Source organism: Macrobrachium nipponense, chromosome 6, assembly GCF_015104395.2.
Source record: "Macrobrachium nipponense isolate FS-2020 chromosome 6, ASM1510439v2, whole genome shotgun sequence".
Lineage (NCBI taxonomy): Eukaryota > Metazoa > Arthropoda > Malacostraca > Decapoda > Palaemonidae > Macrobrachium > Macrobrachium nipponense.
The window spans coordinates 127,537,126-127,559,427 of record NC_061108.1 but is presented as its reverse complement, the minus strand read 5'-3'; the positions used below and the strand labels follow the sequence as shown (position 1 = coordinate 127,559,427).

Here is a 22,302-nt window from a genome sequence, read left to right as displayed (position 1 = left end):
AGCAAATTTTAGGCTCTGCTCTGGAAGCAAGACCATCTGCAGGTCTAGGAATTCCCTTGCTACCAGTAGATGAAAGCAAACTCCTTCCCCAACCTTGTACATGCCAGCAGAGGAAGTGGACTTGCCTCTCTGGTTGAATGCATCCATCTGCCAACTGATAAAATCCTCCCTCTCGAGAGTATCAGTCTGGGTTTTTACTTCAACGCTGAGGAGGTAAATGATTTCCAATCTGTAACGCTGTAAATTATTTCCAATCTGCTTCACTGTAGTACTGTTTGCACCAGCACCTTGGTTACACCTGCTGATGATTGCCCTCTGACTACATCATTACAGGTATTTCATCTGCGGATGAAGATACAATTTAGTGGCAAAAAATCAAAACCCTTTGGTTTGAGTTTCTCAGTTCCTTCCCTCCACGACTTTGTTGGTTGAGACCCATAGATGCTGTTGTGCCTGATCTGTGACCTCAGTTACCATTTGAATGGAACCCACTCCTTGAGGCCAGAGTGTAGGAGACTTATTCATTACTACTGTTGCAAGGTGTTGTCTACGAACAACCTCATTGGCTTCCTGAGGTTATCAAGTGGGCTTTTGATTCCTCCTCAGAGGAGTCCATCCTCCCTTCCTGCTCGAGAGCATACATGTTAAGGGGTGTGGGACTGTCTCTCACCTTTTGGAAGAACTTTCCAGTTTACAGGTAAAGGGGTCAGGAATATGGTGTAGCTTTTACCTCACTATACATAAGGGATGTCACCCACTAGTTTCTGGACAGGTTTTTAAGACTGGTGGTGGCTGCTAACATGTTATGTAGTTACCAGGTCATGACTGGGTACCCCTCATCTCATCCAAGTATATAAGTTTAGTACATCCTTGTATGAACAGTGAATTAGGAAGGAATGATTCTCAGATAATCATACTTGAGTTTTGAGGGATCTCAGGCACAAGGCCCTTACCTCTTGAGTCTTCTTTTCACCACAATGGTTGGAAGTTTCTGGAGTAATTGCATCCCTTGCTTGCAAAAGCAACTAGGAGCACATTTCTGGGTAGAATTCAGCTTCCCCTTTGTTCTTCTGGGAATACCCCCTCCAAAGGGGTAAGTCTCCAAATATGAAAGGCAATGGTTGCATCCAGAACAAATAAAAAATACTTAAAACAATTTTTATTTTTCCTAAGTATTCAAACAAGACCCTTTCATATAGATTGGTCCTACCTCAGCTAGCCCCGCTCTGTCCCTGTGACCTAAAGAAAGAATGGGACGACAAGTGTGAGGAGAGCATGGGTAACTATGTCTCTCCCCCCTATCTCCACCATTTTGACTACCTTGTTTACCAGGATTCAATGGCCATTCCAGCTCAAGCTGAAGGATACTCCATATATTAAACTTCAAAGGCTCTGGTATGTATACCTAAGAAAAATACAAATTGCTTGAAACATTTTATATATTTAATATTTCAGGTTTTATTGTTCTTATTCCTTTTTCTGTGGTATACTACAGAATTATTATTATTGCAGATTTGAAGTAAAATAGCCACCAAACTGTGATATCTATACCTAAATTGGCCTTTCCCTGCATTTAAGGGGATAAGTCTGCTGGTGTGGCCTTACTCGTTTCATCAACACTGACCTCATCCTTTGACACCAAATGCTGATGTTATTTTTTTTTCCTCCCTAGGGAGATGCAAGAACTTATTGCTACTAAAATGAAGAATGCTATTTTAGTTGTTGCCTAATCATACGCAGCAGACGTTTCCATTACATGGACATTGTGGTCCCTCAATAAACTTTGAGCTGCAGTGTTTTAATATCTTACAAAATAGTATTAGCGTTTTATATGACTTACTTTGGATTTCACCATCTTTTTGGAAAAATATTCGTAATATATTTTTGTAGCAAACACTTGCCATTCCCAAGCACTAAAGAATTCTTAGAAAATATTTACTTCTTCATACAAGCATTACAATATACCATAATTTTTTTCCTTATGGGCTTTGGTTTGGGATCATTTTCATTCTGAAAGATGTCATAAGTATTCGACTTGTTACAATTTTTATACTGAATTACTAAATTACCACATGCTAATCATTTACAAACTGAAAATGTTTTTGTAGAAATGTCAAAATTGCTTCATACGTAAAGTACAATCAAGATCACTGCTTGCAACTCCTTGGTGGAAATAGTTTTCAGTTTAGTTTTTCATGAGTATAATCATTTGGTTACTGTGTCTTTAGTGTACAGGCTATTTTTACTACCAATATAAATGATTAAGTGCATTATACGGACCTTGATAAAGGTATGATAAAATTAATTTATGGTACAGTATGAAAAATTTGTTCAATTAAATACACAGACGTACGACACAAAAACATTTTTATAGATTGAAAGGATCTGTACTCAGATGAAGATGAAATCAATTGAAAAGGAAACTGCCAGTGCAAATTTATGTAATAAATAATAAAATATAGTATATCTGAGAGCCGGTAAAAGTTTGTAGAGCCAAGAACACTTGAAAAAATTAAAGCACTGTACATAGTGCATTCTTTTCATATGATCACTGTTACAAGAACAGTTATTCCTTATGTTGAGGTCATGTTGGAAGAGCCAGTTCAGACGAATTAAATACTAAGAAGTGTGTTGTAGGACATGTACAATGTAGGAAGGTGTTTCCAAATGTTTATTTGAAGACTGAAAACATTATTTTAATGAGAAGTTCATCCATATGTTAAAAGTCCTACACAGTGTATCCAAAAGTAGGAGAGAGATACTGGGATACTGTAAAGCCTGTTTCAAATAATTTGTGAAAGATGGAGAGATAGTGACTACATAGCTGAGAGAAAAAGAGAGCAATAATATTTTTTTAGCATACTGTTTCCAGCAAATTATATAAAAACTGCATATTCATAATTGGGGGAGTGAAAGTGTGTGCTTCTTTAGTTTACTACAGCTGAGAGAATGGGTGACTGTATATATAAAGAAAGGGCAGCGCTTTTTCTTTTTGATTTCTTTCAAATGAGAAATGAACTGACTGCATGGACTGCATATAAAGAGAAATAGGGAGATCAGCCCTTTTTTTGTATGTTGCAGCTGAGAAAGTGAGTGACATAAATAAACAAAAGAAAGCAGGGTATTTCTAGTTTATATGTTCCCGCTGATAAGCTGAAATAAAGGGTGACTGCATGCACTAAAACGTATAAATTATTCCACTAGACTTTTATTTCTTTGTGCTACTTTGTTGACTGAGGAATCCTGCTATGAGAATTTAGTTGAAGAAGAGGCAGTTAAATTTTAAGTTATTGTAATATGAATGTAAATTATGTGATATTAGAGATAGTTATGTGTTTGTCTGTGAGGAGAAAGAATGAATGGTCAAAAGGAATATAATTGAAGCAAGATTGTACAGTACTAAGCCTTCTTTTGTAAATAATAATAATATATATGGATCATTGTTTACCATGTTTGTGTGATCAAAACACTTGTACAGTATTTCACAGGAGTCTCCATATTTATTTTTGTCAAAAAAGAATGTGTACTTTAACTATGTTAGATTATTTGGTGTGTGCATACATACTGACATACATAACAGTTATATAGAGACCACAAAACCTCAGACTTTAAAATAATTTGTCAGTCATACTAGATACAATGCCTCCCTATTAGCAGGAAAAAATCTCTTAATACTTCTTCCAAAATGTTTTATGATGTTTTTCCCCGTGTACTTTGTCATAAACATGAATGGAGTGTAGAATATACATACAGTGTGGTATACACAAATACTTGTTAAATATGAAAAAAATATACTTGATAAAACTTATATTATTGTTAACATATTTTCGTTTGTATAATATGCATATGTATACTGTACATACAAACAGTATGAGAATAATTAGGGATTGTGTGACAACTACTTTTGTCCATTATAAGGTCATTGATACATACAGCCAGGTTCAGGGATCTCATGTCACATGGCAGAGTTGAGGGTTTACCATTAAAAGTGTAGTCGCACTATTTTAAGTGTACTTAAAATCTTTAATGTCTAGCATATGATTATCGACTATTTTGTTTAATCACAAACAAATTTTTCAGCTAATTCATTTCATCAGCAGCACCTCTTATGTATGTACAATCTTTCAGTTTCCTTTCATTTCAGAAACAGCAATTAACTGTTCTTTTACCTCCATGTACCACTTAGTGAAATTTAATTTGCACTGAATATGTCTTATCATAGACAGGTAATTATTGTAAATACATAGGTCCTGAGTGGATAAATGGCTGTGTGAAGCTGAACTCATTGAAAATTGTATTTTTGTAGATAAATGTTTGCAAACATTCATGCCAAATTAGAGTTTCACCTAAAAAACAATCAAATATATCTACTACTGTTAATATGTATTGAGATGTGAGTTGGTAAATACCACCATGGATGTAACCTAGAATTGCACCTATTCATTAAGATTAAATCATACCACCTATCTTTGCTGAGGATCATTATTGAAAAGTTTAAGAAAGGTGACATTCAGATGAAAATAAGAAAAACTCCAGCATATAAGTAAGGCACATGAGCCTGAAGAACGAAGTAAGTGATAACGTCTCCATTATGTTTATTCCTTCAGAATCCAGTTCTTTGGTATAACAAAATTTACCAGGTTCCTAGCAGTCCCAGTATGTTCAGTGTGGTCTGAAGAAACTAGTACGTATATGCAATAATCATGATTATGACAAGCAAGCATTATCAGTATGCAAGAGTTTTTCCCTTTATTTCACAGCATTTCGAGATGTAATTTTGCTTCTGAATTATGAGACATTTTCATTGTAAACTGTCCTTCCTTTAGTATTTTTTTTTATTTTCACAACACTTAATAGCACAACTGGTTAGGGATGATCAGATAAAGAATTATCACTTTTTATCAAAAGAAAAAAAAGTGTCTCGTGGATCGTGGATTAGATCAGTTGCCTAAAACCATAACCTTTGTCTAAAATGTGAGCCTGTTCATTTACTACAAAATTCTAAATACTACATATTGCCATCTGTTCTTTCAAGTTGAAGCTCCTGTTCTTGGTGAATTCGTTTTAGAGCAATTTAGTTATTTTTTCACACATGTTGAAGAGTGCTTATGCTGAAGTTTCGAAGTTTTCCTGATACCATCACTTTTTGCAAAAGTGATTTTGATTGGATGTGAATATCCAGTTGAACAATCTGGTCAATTGGCATTATCTATTTTCTCTCTTCTAGCCCAATTTAATAAGTGGAATATTTTTTATTTTACTTAACTCTTGTGACTCATTTCTTTAGCTTTTTATGTAAAAAAGTGAACAGTTAGTTTCCTTTGTTTAACAAAATATAGCATTAAAAATTCATTATTATTATATACAATTATTGTATCATCCTTGTTTGTCACGGTGTCATTATCCATCTGATACATGAATGATTTTCCCAGTTGGTCTTCTTTTTATGCTGGATTTAATTGACACTAGATATCATTCATTCTCTATAATTTAGGAAGTTAAAAGCCTTCCAATATTTACGTAATAATTTTAGCATTTTTGGGGTATTTATTGTCTATATAAAAAGTCTCCAGCCTGGCAAATTTCTAACGTAAAAGCTCTTCTGGCTCTTGATCCCATTTCATGCAACTGCTGTTTTAAACATGAAAATTAACATGTAAATTCTCTCAGCATAAAATTCAAGTGTAACAAGGATGTGATGTTAACAAAAAAGGTGATAATGTACATATAACAGAATGGTATGTACAACCAGATAATTATGGTTAGGATTTACCGGAATAGCTGTAATGTTTGTCCGTGGAAAAGTGTTTTACGAGTCAATGTGGCACAATTAAAACCATGTACTCAGAGTTTTCAGTTATACAGTATGTAAAATTACCTAAATTAAGTAAGTTTATAAATTTGCCAAGACTTGGAAAAGTATTTTTGCTGTGGTGCTCCTGAAACTGCAGATAATGCCATAATTTCTTAACTGGTGGATAGATATATTTTGAGACTGGTGCTCCTCCTGATGGATTACTAGTCACTCCTTGAAGGTGGAATAAAATGTACAGTAAATGCCTTTCATTCTATCTGGATGAACATTATCAGAGTCCTGACAGAAGCTCCTATAATAAAAAATATTTTTGTCAAACCAAGTCCTTTTCTTGTTAACACAAAAAAATGTACATATAATAAAATATTTACTATCTTGTGTGAAGTCAAAAGAAATATCACTTTATAAATAAACAACTCTGTTTACATATTTTGTTTTAATACAGCACTTCCTTTTCCCAGATGTCTTATAGTTTCCAATTCTTTATGGTAAGAGTTTTTAGTGATACTATGCATAGTAATAAAAAATAAAATGGTGAAGTAGTTATGTTTATTCTATAGTAATCTTTGAAATATCAAGATAAGGATATGATCTATGAAAATAACTGTAAACATTAACTCTCACAGGGCTGGCCAATTGCATTTATTAAAAATGATGGAGAATCTGACAAAATTTCCAAAATTGATAATTATTTCCAAAGTTTGATATCCATTGTCGATTGTATTTCCGACATCCTGCATACATGATGCTCATCTTGGGTCCACTAAGGAAGAGGCCCAACTGCACCATGAGTAAGGAATCCCAACAACCCTCCATCCCAGCAATATCTCAGAAATGTCACAGCATCAAGATCATTTGTGTTCTGCTCAGAATTGTATGGGGCCAGAACATACACTACCACCTACTTATACACACCACAGTCAGACTCCTCCTATCTCAAGATAATAGCTTGAGGAATACTGCCAAAGGCCCTGTCCACACGGGCGAGCTTTGCTCGACGAACTTTGTTCGATGTGACGTCAGAAGCGGAGAAACCGCGGCCAAGTTCTGACTTTTCTCGCTGTTTATCCGCTTCTGACGTCACATCGGACAAAGTTCGTCGACCAAAGCTCGACCGTGTGGACGGGGCCTAAAGCTGATGACTATCCTGTACACTCTTTGAAAGAAAAATACCCAAAGAAAGCCAGCAATAAGCTCACCTTCCAGCACCATGCAACATTTCCTCCTACTGTCTAGAAAAGAACAACAGTTAACAATGGCACTGATTTCCTCATCCATTATTGCAGCAGTAGGAATCAATGACTGTTAAGCCAACTTGGGTTCAACAGATAGGCAAGTCCATTGAGATTAGCAGTTTGTTCAAAACCTTTGAAATATAGAACAATGGAGGAAATATCTATATAGCGTCTCCTCCGACTTTTCACTTCTACATGCATCTCCTATTACTGCCTGCGTGTCCAGAAAGTTGACGGTTCTCCTCTCCCATGTGGCAAACATGTCCACTTTTGGATGTCGAACATCCACTCAATTGTAGTCACTATCTGCCTTAACAGGGACTTTGCTGTTATAGTGAGTGACCATGTGAAGTGACTTGCTGACAGGTGCCCCTTCCTTGCCTGAGCCATTGGTAGGATAGATTGCACAAATGCATTGTGTGGGGCTGAGTGGGAGCCAAGCCTCTGGATATACGTCATCACTATAATATTATTTATTATTATATCATTAAATGAAACCTACTATTCACATGGAACAAGCCCACTGGGCGACTGACTTGAAATTCAAGCTTCCAAAGAATATTGGTTACAGCCTCCTACCGCAGCAGTAACACAGAGCTCGTGATTTTACATCACCTTGGGGAAGATACAAACTCACAACATCTGAGCGACATGCTGCAACGCTAGCGATCATACAAGCAGACCAGAGAACCATACCAACAAAATATGGGGTCTCCTTCTGAGGCTTCAATTTTCTGAGAAACAACAAGGGGGCCATCAGTTCCAAGAAAATGATGGGACACCTTAAAGCAAGCAACCAACTTCCAGCTACCTGACAATTTTCTCAGTGACCTCTCCAACCTACCAAAGAGGCATCGTTGCATATTAACTACCTGTCCTGCATGGCCTGGGGTGTCAGATTGATCTACTTGTCAAGAAAAACTTTCCAGGTCCATAGACAGAGTATCATCCCACCCACCTGCTTTCGCGTGAAGACGTAATGTTAGTTAGGGAAAATTAAGATAGATATAGAAAACGAGAGAGAAATCTACTGATAAACAGATGGATAGACAAAGAGAATAAAAGAAAAGTAAACGAGAGAGAGAGAAAGGTGGCGTGAGCAACTTCCTCGTAATAATGATAACAAGGAAAATGTTTATCGAACTGGCGACTATTAAGTGCATCCGTTGCTTTATTTAAATAACCTTTCAACTCCCAACGGAACCAGTACATTTCCGGTGACGTCATTAGTCACGCTCCATCGAAGGAGGTGCTACAATTAATTTCCGCTCAAACAGGTGTGACAATGGACGTGATCAACCAATGAAGAACACCAGAAGGCGGAACAGAAAAAAAGTCTGTCTATTACTGAAGGAGGGACTTCTTTGAAGAGAGGTCGAGAGAGAAGCAGAAAAAGCAGAGTATGAAGAGAGCTCCCAGAGAGTGAGGGGCAAGCCTCTCTCAGAAGCCGTGGGGAAGAAAACTTCAAACATCAAGACTTCATCTCTACTCTCCAGAAAAACTAAACTTGTAAACTTACTGTATATTTTTATTAGTATGAATGAAGTACGAAAACCAACTTTGTTGTGTCTTTCAAAGTATCCTGAGACTACAAGAATCCAGAGAATCAATCTACATTAAAAAAAATAAAGACTACTTTACATTAGCAGCATACAATACAAATAAAATAAAAATGAATAAATGTAAACTAATCCTTGCATTTGTGACAGCTGAGAACAAGCAATAAAAGCAAGGGCATGACAGACAATCTTGAAGCATTTTATGGGCATGCAAGAGCCAAACTATTTATACCTATTATGTATCAAAGACAAACTGTAGCAGGGCCCAAGATCAGCTCCATTTTTTGCTGGGAAACCCTGAACTGAGACAGGAACCTTTACAGTTAATTTCTTATTCTGGGAGTCTCATAGAGGAGACAACCAGCCATGAAGCTTATTTCAATGAAGCTCCAGCCACACAATACATACACCTGTTGGGTGGGAGGTGGGCCTAGTCAAAACGAAGAAATTTTGTGACTAGAGCAAATATATTCACTACCACTCTTGTTTCCTAAAGCACTCATATCTGGTGGCCCCCGGACTAGTCTATTGTCTCGGTAGACCATCAGTTGAACTGCCTCTTTTCTGAAATCCTGTAGTACAACTAACACTGAAAATGTGACACATGGCCAGATTTATGATGAATACTGTAAATCCACCCCCAAAGCAAAGATAGAGCCACCACCATCATGGTCGCATATAAAAGCAAAATTTACATTATTCAATGAGAATAGAGAACTCTGGAAAGCTGTCTGCTCGTATAGTACTACTCTTGGCGCAAGCAGTGCTTTATTTGCACTTATCATGAGAAATATTTCTGAAAAATTCCTTCTATCATCCTTATTTTGGAGGGTGTGATGTTCCTTTAGTGTCAATTTCATCACGCACATTTCCTTGAATATAATGTAATGAAAGATAGTGTGGGGTAATAAATGACACTTCTCCTCTACTTTCAATGATGTACCAAGTAAATAAGTCAATGACTAACAACAAAACATATAATTCAATATTGAATGACATTATAATCCATGAAACTAAAAGACCGGTAAGTTTTCCAAACAGTTTACGTGTAAATTTGCACCTGAGAGTTTACAAACGTCAAATGACCATGACTATAAGATAAAACGGGGATAAATATGATAGTTCAGGATAAAGAATATCCAATGTTCAGATGGGGACTGCATGTGAGAATGATGATGAGAATGGCAATAATAATAATGATAACGTCTTCATAGCATCGTGAGTTTGGTCTCGATGACACGAGCTAATTATTTACAGAACACAACATTCATCTTTTTTCTTTTTGTTGGTAATATCGTTGGACTTCTTTTTCCCCTTATACATTCCACCTCCTCCTCCTCCTCTACTAGTGTGGTAACGGTGTCCTACTGTGCCCGCACTGCTGAAGTCCCATCCATCATTGTGTGAACTGCTACTGAAACCTCCACTGTTGTCCCAGGAACTGCTACTGAAACCTCCACTGTTGTCGCAGGAACTGCTACTGAAACCTCCACTGTTGTCGCAGGAACTGCTACTGAAACCTCCACTGTTGTCGCAGGAACTGCTACCACTACCGCAGCCCCCACCACTATCGAAGCCGCCGCAGTCACCCATCTTCACTGAAAATGGGAATACGGTTCATAGTTGAATCTGTTTTTTTTATATCTAGACTCATTCTCTCAGCCCTTAATCAACAATGATGCCCATCCAAATAAGAGTATAGTTCGCATCGGAGCCTTAAGTGGATTTACGTTTAGATAAGTGAGTTTTTTTTTTCTTTTTTTTTATGAATTCGCAGGAGACCGGATGGTGTGTCCTTTCAGATAACATCGAGTCAATGACATTATTGGCAACTTCGTCTTTCTGCGGTTCTCATTTGAATTTACTCTTGCATGAATGCCTGGTTTTTACTTTCAATACAAAGGCCAAATCTTATTTCAATTCTGACACTTCAAATTTTCAATAAAAAAAAAATAAACGGGAAAAGTCCTGATGATGTTTATAAGTACGTACAGTGTACACACAAACACATCCCGTATGTACATTCACACAGTTTTCAAGGATAGGTTTTACAAGTGGACTCTACGTCTTTAAGGCACATTTCTTCAGTCTCCTGCACGTTGTCTTATCAAGATAAAAAAAATTGCTATTGTTCAATTTCTTCACATTTACGCCGACGGCTGTTTCAACAGTGTCGAATGTTATTTGTTAGTTTCTCGTGCAAATGGAGAGCAACTCTTCTTTCACTGGTGGAGAATAAGGGCGGTACTTGAATTACAATTCTGGCATAACTTCTGAAAAAAAAGCCTTCGCCATAAGTGATAGTTTAAAGACTTAGTCTAGAAACACAAAACTTTCACTTACTTAAACCTCTTGAATGAAAAAAAAAACAAAAAAACACACACACACACACACACATCTATGCAAGCGAATGAAAGACAATCACAGGAAAATCAACAATGCGAACAGACGATTAGTAAATAGCAAATTTTAAAATGACGAGAAACGAATACTGGCTCTCATGAACACAGGTATCGAGAGAGAGCACAGGAAATGAGATGACGCTACGTGACTACTGTACAATCTAGGAGATGTGAGCACAAACGAAAATTAATTTATATTCACTTGCATAAAACTAGGCCTTTCAAATCCTATGACTGAAAAACAACTCGAAACTATGCTTAAACAGCCCTTTAAATACTTTCAAATTATTATGGCTCTGATGTATTTACAAAATAATTAAAACTTATCTTAGAAGGATGATTATTATCAGCTTTATAACATCCGTATTCCTCAATACTAATCGGTTAGTAATATTAAAAATAATGAAACCTACGAATGGTGAATATAGAAAACAATAAATTAGTGGTATATACGGGAAAAAAACAATGAAATGGTGGTGATCCTGTTTTTTTCTTTTCTTTTCTTTTCTGAACAATAACACTATAGAATTAATCTTACCCAGACTTTCCTGTACGATGAGAACACTATTATCGGATTCTCTCTCTCTCTCTCTCTCTCTTCTCTCTCTCTCTCTCTCTCTGTCGAGATACGGGATGTTGGACTAGCGACCGAACAGCGATGAGCTCCTATTTATACTGAAGTTGCGCCTCCTTATTCAGGACGGAAATTCCCCTTCCCTCACCACCAAAACATTTTTTTGTTCTCAAGGGGATAACATTTTCCTAAAATGATGCACAACTGCGTATCATCTACACGCCATTAAACGTGGAAATGTTCTTTTTTGAGTACAAAAAGATATCGGGGCTAACAACAAACGCAGCGTGTCATATTCACACACTCGATTTACATAAAATTACGATAAATTACAAATTACAGTGATTACATTTCTGTACTAACAAAAAAATTCAGAACTATCAATGGAACAGTTTAGGTAGTGGTTTTGTTTTTCAGGCATATTATGCACCTAGACACCGGGATATTATTCACTTGATTCAAAGAATACAATAAAATGGCAATAATAATTACGAGGTATGAATGAGAAATTTTATATATCACAAATATAGAAAGAGATCAAAGCAGTCAACCATGTATAATTTTACAGTGTAATTGTATAAAGGAAATAAAAGCAATTATCTAAATATCCAATAGTATAAATAGTGCAATAAAACAGCAAAGAAACTGATAGCAATAAACGTTATCTGGCAACTTAGGCGTAGGCCACTCGACGCTTACGTGGCTCGGTAGGGAATTTCCCTAGACGCATGACACATCCTTTCCTACAGTTGGTAACAACTGGGTCTTGATGACGTCACTTGACTGACTGCAAGGCGCTTCTTCGTCTCTGCTCTTTCTTTCCTACTGCGTTTTTTTTTTTCTCACCCTTCCTCTCCTCTCTTTCTTACTTCCCCTACCCCACTCTTTATATATATGTATATATATATATATATATATATATATATATATATATGTGTGTGTGTGTGTGTGTGTGTGTGTTATATATATATATATATATATATATATATATATATATATATATAACCCGTCAATGCATAATGTCTCACTTCTCTAATTTCCCTCAAGATGTCCTTGCTGTATACCCTTTCGATAAGCATATCGTCCTCCACACTCTCTGCAGTACGACACTATCAAACTCCCTCTAAAGTCTTCAGACTTATATAGTATATGAGTGCTATGTGGGACGTTGGCATTATTGTGAAGGATAGATAAAGAGACTGACAGACAGACTTTTATTGACCATAACATTACACATAATGTTGTTAAAATTACAAGTTCTTGAATATGGTCCAACAAAAGGACATCCAAACTAAAAACTCGAAACCATATTGTATATAATTCTCAGCATGTTAATTTTTACACATAAAACTTTAAATGCAGCTTAATAAAGAGAAAAACGTATAACTTTTTAAGGAAAACCTTAACTAGTATTACTACTTTCTATTGTAAAACATAAAACTGATGTATATTCTAGAAAAAAATCTTAAACATCTAAAATGCCGAGCAAAACACCTTTTAACAATTCTAGTACTTTTCTCATACATATAAAGACGGAATCATTCATGAGTTTCTTCAGTGCGAAATCTAAAAGTGGAAAATGGAACAGTGCTGTAAATCAAATGACTGAGTCAGTCAATCAATTCATAAGATCTGTATTGCAACTGTTTAGGTTGGAGGTCTTTGTGAAGAAGTGTAAAGTAAGTCAAATTTGGCGTTCATTAATTAAACATTTCAGTGGTAGGTATAATATACCCAGGGCGAGAACCTTTATAGACTGATGACGTATCACCTTTAGCTGAGTGATAATTGCAAATGTCATTAACTGATACCCACTTAGTGAGTTACTTATTAACGAATAGAATCACATATAGAACTTAGGCCAAAAGCCAAGCGCTGAATGACCTACGAGGTCATTCAGCGCCGGAAATGAAATTCAGAGTAAAAAGGTTTGAAAGGTGTAAATGGAGGAAAACCTCAAAGCAGTTGCGCTATAAAACAATTGTTAAGAGAGGGTGAAAGTCAGATGGTAGAAAGAGAATATCAACGGAGGTACAGTAAAAGGAATGAAAGGGGTTGCAGCCAGGGGGCCCGAAGGGATGCTGCAAAGGCCCCAAGCAATGCCTGCAGGGCACCAATTTTGGGTTGGTGATGGAAAATTCTGGATTTTTCCTGTAATATGCTTGACTTATTTGTCGCCTTGGAAGTATTCTTCAGCCTTTAACTTCTCTAATCTGACCAATTTTACGATCAACTGATAAAATGCTTCGCCTCCATCTTGAATATTTCATAGCTAAAGATGGTGATGGTCGGAGGAGGAGGAGGAGGGGAGAGAAATGGGGGGAAGAGAAAGGGGAGTTACAAGGATTAGGATGTCTCAAAGACTTGTTAGTCCATCTAGGAGCAGGTTTTGATAGAATGCAGTGTGTATCTGTACATATTTTACCATGTGTAACAACAGTAGTCTATGGGTATTAATTTGCGTTCGTCTCTCTGACTTCCTAAGGAGATCCAATGGAGGTATCTCTATATTAAATTACAAGGAGTTACAAGGATTAGGATGTCTCAAAGACTTATTAGTCCATCCGAGGAGACATCGTGTGCTCACTTATCTGTAGGGGCAGGTTTTACTGTGCATTCACAGTGTCCTCATGATTTTGTCTCGCTTTCTTTTCAACTCTTCCACACTGTTGCTGTTTACAACTTTTGGTGGCAGTTTGAGAGGGGGGAGGGGAGGACATGGGGGAAGGGAAGGGGGAAAGGGAGGGAGGGGAGGGGGAAGGGGAAGTCTAAGGCAGAACCAGCCCAGTTTCACTTCCGATGAGCATAACAAACGTGTCGAGTTTGAGTAAGGAAAAAGCTCCTGGAATAATGAAATAATAGTGATCGAATTTAAAAGGCACATGCAGGCATATGAGACTCACCTATTTAAGGGCAGTTTTGAAACTGATATCGAAATATTTTAAAGGTAATTTTAAAATAAAAAAAAACTAATTTTTCAAGGTAAATTTAAAACTGATATTGTAATATTTTTAAGGTAATTCTAATATTCAAAATGTAATCTTTTTAAGGCAATTCTAAAATTTAAAAAATTTAAAAAATTGAAACTGTAATCTGTTCAGGGTAATTAAAAAAATGAAACTAATATTTTTCTGGCAATTCTAGAATTAAAAATTGGATCTCTTTAATGTAATTTTATCATTAAAACTGTAATCTGTTTTAAGGCAATTTCAAATGCCCTACAAACAACTCGTTATCGCACAAAGCCACGGAATATATTTCTCTATAAAAGATGTGTCATATCGGATAAGGCTGGGTGTTAAATTCCAAACTTAATCTGCAAGAGATTTCCGTCATGTTTCTTATCATTTATTTCATGTGTTCAATTATTTTATCCTACTTGACATGTAAGTGCTACTTATAAACATTCACTCACGATGAGAGAGAGAGAGAGAGAGAGAGAGAGAAGAGAGAGAGAGAGAGAGAGAGAGAGAGAGAGAGTCGATCACTGACTGTACTTAAAGTGGGCCGGAAAAAAAAAGTAAAAGAATGCGCCAAAGTTTCTTCGGCGTAATAGAGAATTCTGTATTACAGTGTATAATGATGTATGAAATTCAGCCAAGGCCCATGAAACTCTCAGCAGCGGCCCATGAAACTTTCTGCCACGGCCCGGTGGTGGCCTGAGTTATTGGCGCCTATTGCGGAGCCAGATGCTAACTTTAACTTTAAATAAAATAAAAACTACTGAGGATAGAGGGCTGCAATTTGGCATGTTTGATGACTAGAGAATGGACGATCAACATACCAATTTGCAGCCCTCTAGCCTTAGTGGATTTTAAGATATGGGGGCGGACGGTCAGACAAACAGCCATCTCAATAGTTTTCTTTTACAAAATATGAATAGAGGGACAGCAAAAGGAATGGAAGAGGTTGCAGCTAGGGGCCGAGGGGACGCTGCAAAGAACCTTAAGTAACGCCTACAGTGCACCGCGTGAGGTGCACTGACGGCGCTATCACCCTCATGGGGATAATTCTACTATAATTCTCTGGATGTTTACAAATACACAATTTTTTCTCGTTCACATAATATTTATTCTCAGTCTTGGTTAAATCAAGAAAAGAAATTGCCACACCCTACTCCCTAGTGGTCTTCCGTATTTGTTTGTTAGTTTGTATGGTGTTTTTACGTTGCATGGAACCAGTGATTATTCAGCAACGGGACCAACAGCTTTACGTGACTTCCGAACCACGTCGAGAGTGAACTTCTATCACCCGAAACACACATCTCTGACTCCTCAATGGAATGCCAGAGAATCGAACTCGCGGCCACCGAGGTGGCAGGCAAAGCCCATACCAACCACGCCACAGAAGCGCTTGGTCTTACTATCTGAATTTCCTGAAATAACTTCGTGTGATTCCTAATGAACGCCTAAAACTGAGTACTATAGAGAACTGGTTACGAAGGAACCAAGGTAACTTTTGACCTAACTTTGAAAAAAAAAACAATGTTTTTATTAATGGGAATCCACTACAGGAAACTTGATTCATAAAATTTTTATTGCGTATTTTTACAATATAAAATAAAAAAATATGTAATTACTCGAGATATATATATATATATATATATATTATATATATATATATATATATATATATATATATATATATATACATGCACAGCGTTACAATATAAGATTTTAAAAATGATGTAATTACTTGATCTATATAATATTTATTTGCATAGCATTATAATAAAAATATATATGATTAGACTTGTGTAAACTTCATCCAATCCTTTGCTTACGAATAACAAAAACAAGGAAACAATTAAGGAATGATCAGAGAGAAAGAAAGCTTGACATCCAAAGAGAAAGAGATAGGAGACAGTGATAACGAACAATTAACTCGATACAATAAATATAACTTCCTCTTAAAAACTCATCTGTATTCATTGGAAGGTCTATATCACCCTCGCATAACAAGTGTATTCATTGTATCTGGATATATCCATTTGATAAAGGTAAATATAAAATATCAAAGTTCCTGATTAAAGGAGTGGTTTACGTGCTCGTCTACCGATTCGGTAGACCCGAGTTCTATTCCCCGCTCTGCCAACATGGAACCAGAGTTATTTATTTCTGGAGATTAGAGGCTAATTTCTCTAAATAATGTGGTTCGGATCCCACAATAAGCTATGGAACACGTTGCTAGGTAACCAATTGGTTCCTAGCCACGTAAAAACATCTACTAATCCTTAGGACCAGCCCTAGGAGAGCTGTTAATCAACTCTGTGGTCAGGTTAAACTAAGATATACTTGTTCTTGCTAACAAAGGAATTACTCCTATCAAATATTCAGACATCCCATACAAATGTTTATATTCCCTTATCGATGAATTGATTTCCGTACACTGTCATTACGACATCCAAGGTCGGCGACACCAATGCGATACAGCGTTAGTCATTAATGATAATTTGAGCTATAAATTTAGTCATTTTTTTATCGTTAGTCATAAATGATAATTTGAGCTATAAATTTAGTAATTTTTTTATCTCCCAAGCAGCGATATTCCCATAATCCACCTCAGCATTCTCATCTCTGTTCTCTCAAGCTTCACTTACTCTTTTCTTCTTGGAACCCCTGTTTCCGATCCACACATGAACACTGGTCTTATCACTGTTCTAAGACAGTGGCTCTCAAATGGTGGTCCATGGCAACATTTTAGGTGGTCCACAGGACGTTCACTATATTTGGTGATAAACTGGATTCATTTCTTATATCTTTCAACTTACTGTAATGTAATAAGAACAGTTTTATCCACAAAAATAACTGACCATTCATTTTACTGCATTATTCCTATTCAAACAGATATAATGACAATTTTCAGGATGCAATTCATAAGAAATGTATTTCAATCCAAAATGCCCCAGGGAAAAGTTTATCCAGGTCATGGCAGATTTTGGGGGTACTATCATCATTTTTCAACATGTATTCATTCTTTGCCCATTCCTCTACACTAGCAAACAAATGTATACAGAAATTATGTATGATAAATTCGTAAAGTAACTAAGTCTTCGGAGGGGGTTGGGGAAAAGGTAGGATGAAACCCCATTATAAACCATCTTATGGGTCCCCACTATAACCCTGCCAAGTTTCATGCCCATCGGACCAGCCGTTTGGACGTGAGTGAATGACAGACGGAAGGACAGACATAACGCCCATTATGGTAAGATAAGGGATCATAAATTTTGCTAAGTTGAAAGTTGGTGTATAAGAGTAGAGGAAAAGACCCCATATAGACTCCACTTTTCTAGCCCCGCCCCCCGCCCCCCGCCCCCCCACCCCCCCAAGGGGCGTGGCCCTACCCCCCTCCCCCCTCCTGATTGGCTCATGTACGTACGTGAGGCCTAAAAAGGCGGGGTGGCAACCCCCCAAAAAAACCCCCCGAAAAGGGGCCGTGGCCACCCTGACCCCCATATAGGGGGGGGGGGGGGGGACTCCCCAACTTGTCCTGGGGGGGTGTGTCCACCCTGACCACCCCCATATAGACTCCCCCACTATTCTGGGGGGGGGGGCGGTGGCCACCCCTGACCCCAAATTGACTCCATTTGTATTATAAGTTCATGTACGTACATGAGCTCATAATTGACTCCATATGTATGATAAGTTCATGGTACGTACATGAGCTCATAATTGACTCCATTTGTCTTACAAGCTCATGTACGTACATGAGCTCATATTCGGGGGGCGTGGCCTCCCCTAACCCCAAAATCGACTCCACTTTTTCTACCCCTGTGACGTCACATAAACTATAAGGGAATAAAACCATCCTTTCCAACCCTAACCACTATTCTGGGGGGCGTGGCCACCCTCCCCCGACCCCAAATTGACTCCATTTGTATTATAAGCTCATGTACGTACATGAGCTCATAATTGACTCCATATGTATGATAAGTTCATGTACTTGTACATGAGCTCAATAATTGACTCCATTTGTCTTACAAGCTCATGTACGTACATGAGCCTCATATTAGGGGGGCGTGGCCTCCCCTACTAACCCCCAAATAAATCGACTCCACTTTTCTACCCCTCCCGTGACGTCACATAACTATAAGGGAATAAAAACCATCCAATTTCAAACCCTCCACTATTCGGGGGGGGTGCCGCGTGGCCACCCTGACCCCAAATTGACTTCCATTTGTCTTACAAGCTCATGTACGTACATGAGCTCATATTAGGGGGGCGTGGCCTCCCCTCCTAACCCCCAAATCGACATCCACTTTTCCGTACCCCGCCTGTGACGTCACATAACTATTAACAGGGAATAAAATAATAAACCATTGTTTCAACCCGCCTCCCACTATTTCTGGGGGGTGTGGACGACCCACCTGACCCCAACATAATTGACATCCACATTTGTCTACTCCACCTTTCCTACCCCCTGTGACGGTCACGTAACTCTACGGGAATAAAAAACCAACATTTTCAACCCCACACCCCAAATTGACTCCACTATTCTACCCTGTGACGTCACGTAACCCCAAATCGACTCCACTTTTCTACCCCTGTGACGTCACATAACTATAAGGGAATAAAACCATCCTTTCAACCCTCCACTATTCTGGGGGGCGTGGACACCCCTGACCCCAACATAATTGACTCCATTTGTCTACTCCACCTTTCCTACCCCCTGTGACGTCACGTAACTCTCCGGGAATAAAAACCAACATTTCAACCCCACACCCCAAATTGACTCCACTATTCTACCCTGTGACCGTCACGAAGTAACTCTCTGGGAATAAAACCATTCTTCAACCCCTGACCCCTCCAAATTGAACCCTCCACCTTTCCTACCCCCTGTGACGTCAACGTAACTCTCTGGGGAATAAAACCACATTCTTTCAACCCCAATGACCCCAAATTGACTCCTACACTTTCCTACCCCCTTGTGACGTCACGTAACTCCTCTCCGGTAATAAAAACCAACATTTCAACCCCTCACCCCAAATTAAAGACTCCACTATTCTAGCCACTGTGACGTCACGTAAACTCCTCTGGGAATAAAACAATTCTTTCAACCCCCTGGGAACCCCAATGAAAACCTCCACCTTCCTACTGTGACGTCACAAATAACTCTCCGAATAAAAACCAACATTTCAACCTCACCCCCTATTGACTCCACTATTCTACCCCCGTGTGGACGTCACTAACTCTCCGGGAATAAAAAAAAAAAACACCATTTCACCCCCTCAACCCCTGCACCCCAAATTGACTCCATTCTACTACTACCCCTGTGACGTCACATAACTCTCTGGGAATAAAACCATTCTTTCAACCCCTGACCCCAAATTGACTCCACCTTTCCTACCCCCTGTGATGTCACATAACTCTCAGGGAATAAAAACCAACATTTCAACCCCCACCCCAAATTGACTCCACTTTTCTACCCCTGTGATGTCACGTAACTCTACGGGAATAAAACTTGACCCCACCCTGACCCCAAATAGACTCAGTTCACTGTTTTTTTTGCGACTCATGTCCCCTTTAATTGTTTTCAAAGTAACCGGGACGTTTACCTCATCCTCCTCCTATAAAATCTCTAAATTTATATAGCACATTGCGAATATACTCTCTCTCCCTCCCTCCCTCCCTCCCTCCCTCCTTCCCTCCCTCCCTCCCTCTCTCCCTCTCTCTCTCAGCCGTTACATTTTGTTTTATATATATATATATAATATACACAGCTGTTTAGATTTATTCAGTTGATCATGATAAAAGGATATTTGGCGACTGACTTCATCCACATGTGATATCTCCCCCAATAACCATATCAGAGTCAATGTTATCTGATGATGAATCACGCACACACACACACACACATATGAAGAAACGAGACCTTATATCGCCATATTTTGCCCAGCTGACTTCACGCCAACGTGAAATTTTATTTTTCATAGAATTTTGAGTCATAATCTAGGTGGCGAACACAAGGACAAAGGTACACATTTCAATTTTGTTTATTTATTATACAGAGTTTGAAAGAGGTTGAAAAATCAAATTACAGACGGAATTGTTATTTTATTTATAACCAATCCTAAATACAGGGGAATGAATTAATATTCCATACAAATACATACATTAGAAAAAAACTGTACAAACACGAACGCGATAATATGCGCATTCGCTTTTTCAAAAACAATACTTCAACGAAACATACTACGGCTACTATATATTTTCTAACCTGTTCCTTGACATCACAGCCCTTAGTATATACCACAAACATCTTCTCCAGCACTTTCCCGACCGTGTATCGAAGACGACGACGTTTCATCTAACACCTCAAAGCTTTTAAATTTAGCTAACAAGTTTTTCACTAACTTGTGCAAAGAGAGGTTGATGAAAGCCATGGCGAGAGTTCACGTCTTGATGTGACAATCCTTCAAGTCATCCACACATGACTCATTTTATCAAAATCAGTATCACGTGACTAAACAGCTCCCCGCTATCATTGTTTCCCTAAAATGTTAATAAGCCACCCACCACATCTCGCCATCTTGTTTTTCGCTGTCCCGCCCTCACCTTCCCACCCCCTCCTCCTCCTCCTCCTCCTCTTCCCCCTCCTCCTCCCTTTTTCCCCCCATATTTTCGCCACGTTTCGATTTGCTTTTTAATGGCTATATTCCTTAACATCCAATCTTTTAACCCCGCCATTTCAATGAAGTAGCGATAATTCGAAATATTATCAACGTGGGTTTTTTATTCCTTGAAATTCTCGAGCTATATCTAAAATATTATAACCTGCGATCGCATGAGTTAAATCTCCTTCTTCATTCCATTCAACCGTGTTAGAATCTTGTAAGTGCTTAACAAAAGCCGTAACGTATGACTTTTGGGGTTCTTTAAAAAATATTGGAATAATACCTGTTAAATCGGGATTGCTCTTTTTGCGAGTCATGTCCCCTTTAATTGTTTTCAATGTAATGGGGGCGTTTACCACCTCCTCCCCATCCAGTCACTGCACCTACATTTTCTATAGGAGGGGGAGGAGGAGGAGGAGGTGGTCCCGTGAACGATATAGCCGGCATAGGTGGTTTTTGGATACTTAAGGGAGACGTGTCCGCTACTTACTAACAGCTGCCGTATCCAACTTGCCAGTAACCCTCTAGGTTTATTAATATCACCATCACAAACCTCTTTTCTATTCATTAACCTCTCATAGGTAATGGCAGGGATAACGTAAAACTCCTTCATTTTCAATTAAAAAGACTCCCTACCAAACTCGCAGCAATAGGCAATAAAATAAAAACCGATAGAATAGTCCCCCCTTTACTTTAAGACTTTTCAGTATATTTTTCTTCTTAGATATGGACGTTGTTTTCAAGGACACAAGATGAATTTCTCGTCTACAATTTCTTAAGTGTTTAATAAACTTCTTATCTTGAGTTAGATTACCACAAAGAAAATTTCTAAAAATTTTCCGAGAGAGTAGACACCAAACCACCGTTTAAGATGGGAATAACTTTACTTCTTTCACTGGGTGATAAACCAGAGATGAATAAAAGTAAAGTTTTTATTTTTACGTATAAAGGTTGCTTACGGTTCATATCCGTACAATTTGAGACTCATCAACCCAGGAATTGAATTGACTCGGATAACCTTTCCAATGAACGTAATATTGAGTTTTATTATCTTTCCCCTCCTCCTTCCCAGAATAGTGATATCATACGTTTCTGGTAGATTTG

At 38.0% G+C, this 22,302-nt stretch overlaps 2 protein-coding genes across 3 annotated transcripts in view; one reads left to right on the top strand and one right to left on the bottom strand.

Moving 5' to 3' along the window:
- Window positions 1–6,242, top strand: part of LOC135216163 (osmotic avoidance abnormal protein 3-like) — a 156,775-nt gene extending 150,533 nt beyond the window's left edge. Inside the window, 1 exon segment of the mRNA XM_064251281.1 lies at window positions 1,513–6,242. The gene's annotated coding sequence lies outside the window, so the exon portion shown is untranslated.
- A 3,285-nt stretch (window positions 6,243–9,527) lies between these two features.
- The window catches only part of LOC135216165 (uncharacterized transmembrane protein DDB_G0289901-like), a 118,745-nt gene continuing 105,970 nt past the window's right edge, over window positions 9,528–22,302 (bottom strand). The window contains exons 1-2 of one of the 2 annotated variants that reach the window (XM_064251284.1): window positions 11,550–11,675; window positions 9,528–10,207 (exon numbers count right to left, since the gene is read on the bottom strand). In XM_064251284.1, the coding sequence (XP_064107354.1) occupies window positions 9,861–10,202 (342 nt within the window). In that variant the 5' untranslated portion in view covers window positions 10,203–10,207; window positions 11,550–11,675 and the 3' untranslated portion in view covers window positions 9,528–9,860. Of the gene's footprint in view, window positions 10,208–11,549; window positions 11,676–22,302 lie in introns of those variants that run through there. The other variant, XM_064251285.1, reaches the window with a different exon arrangement.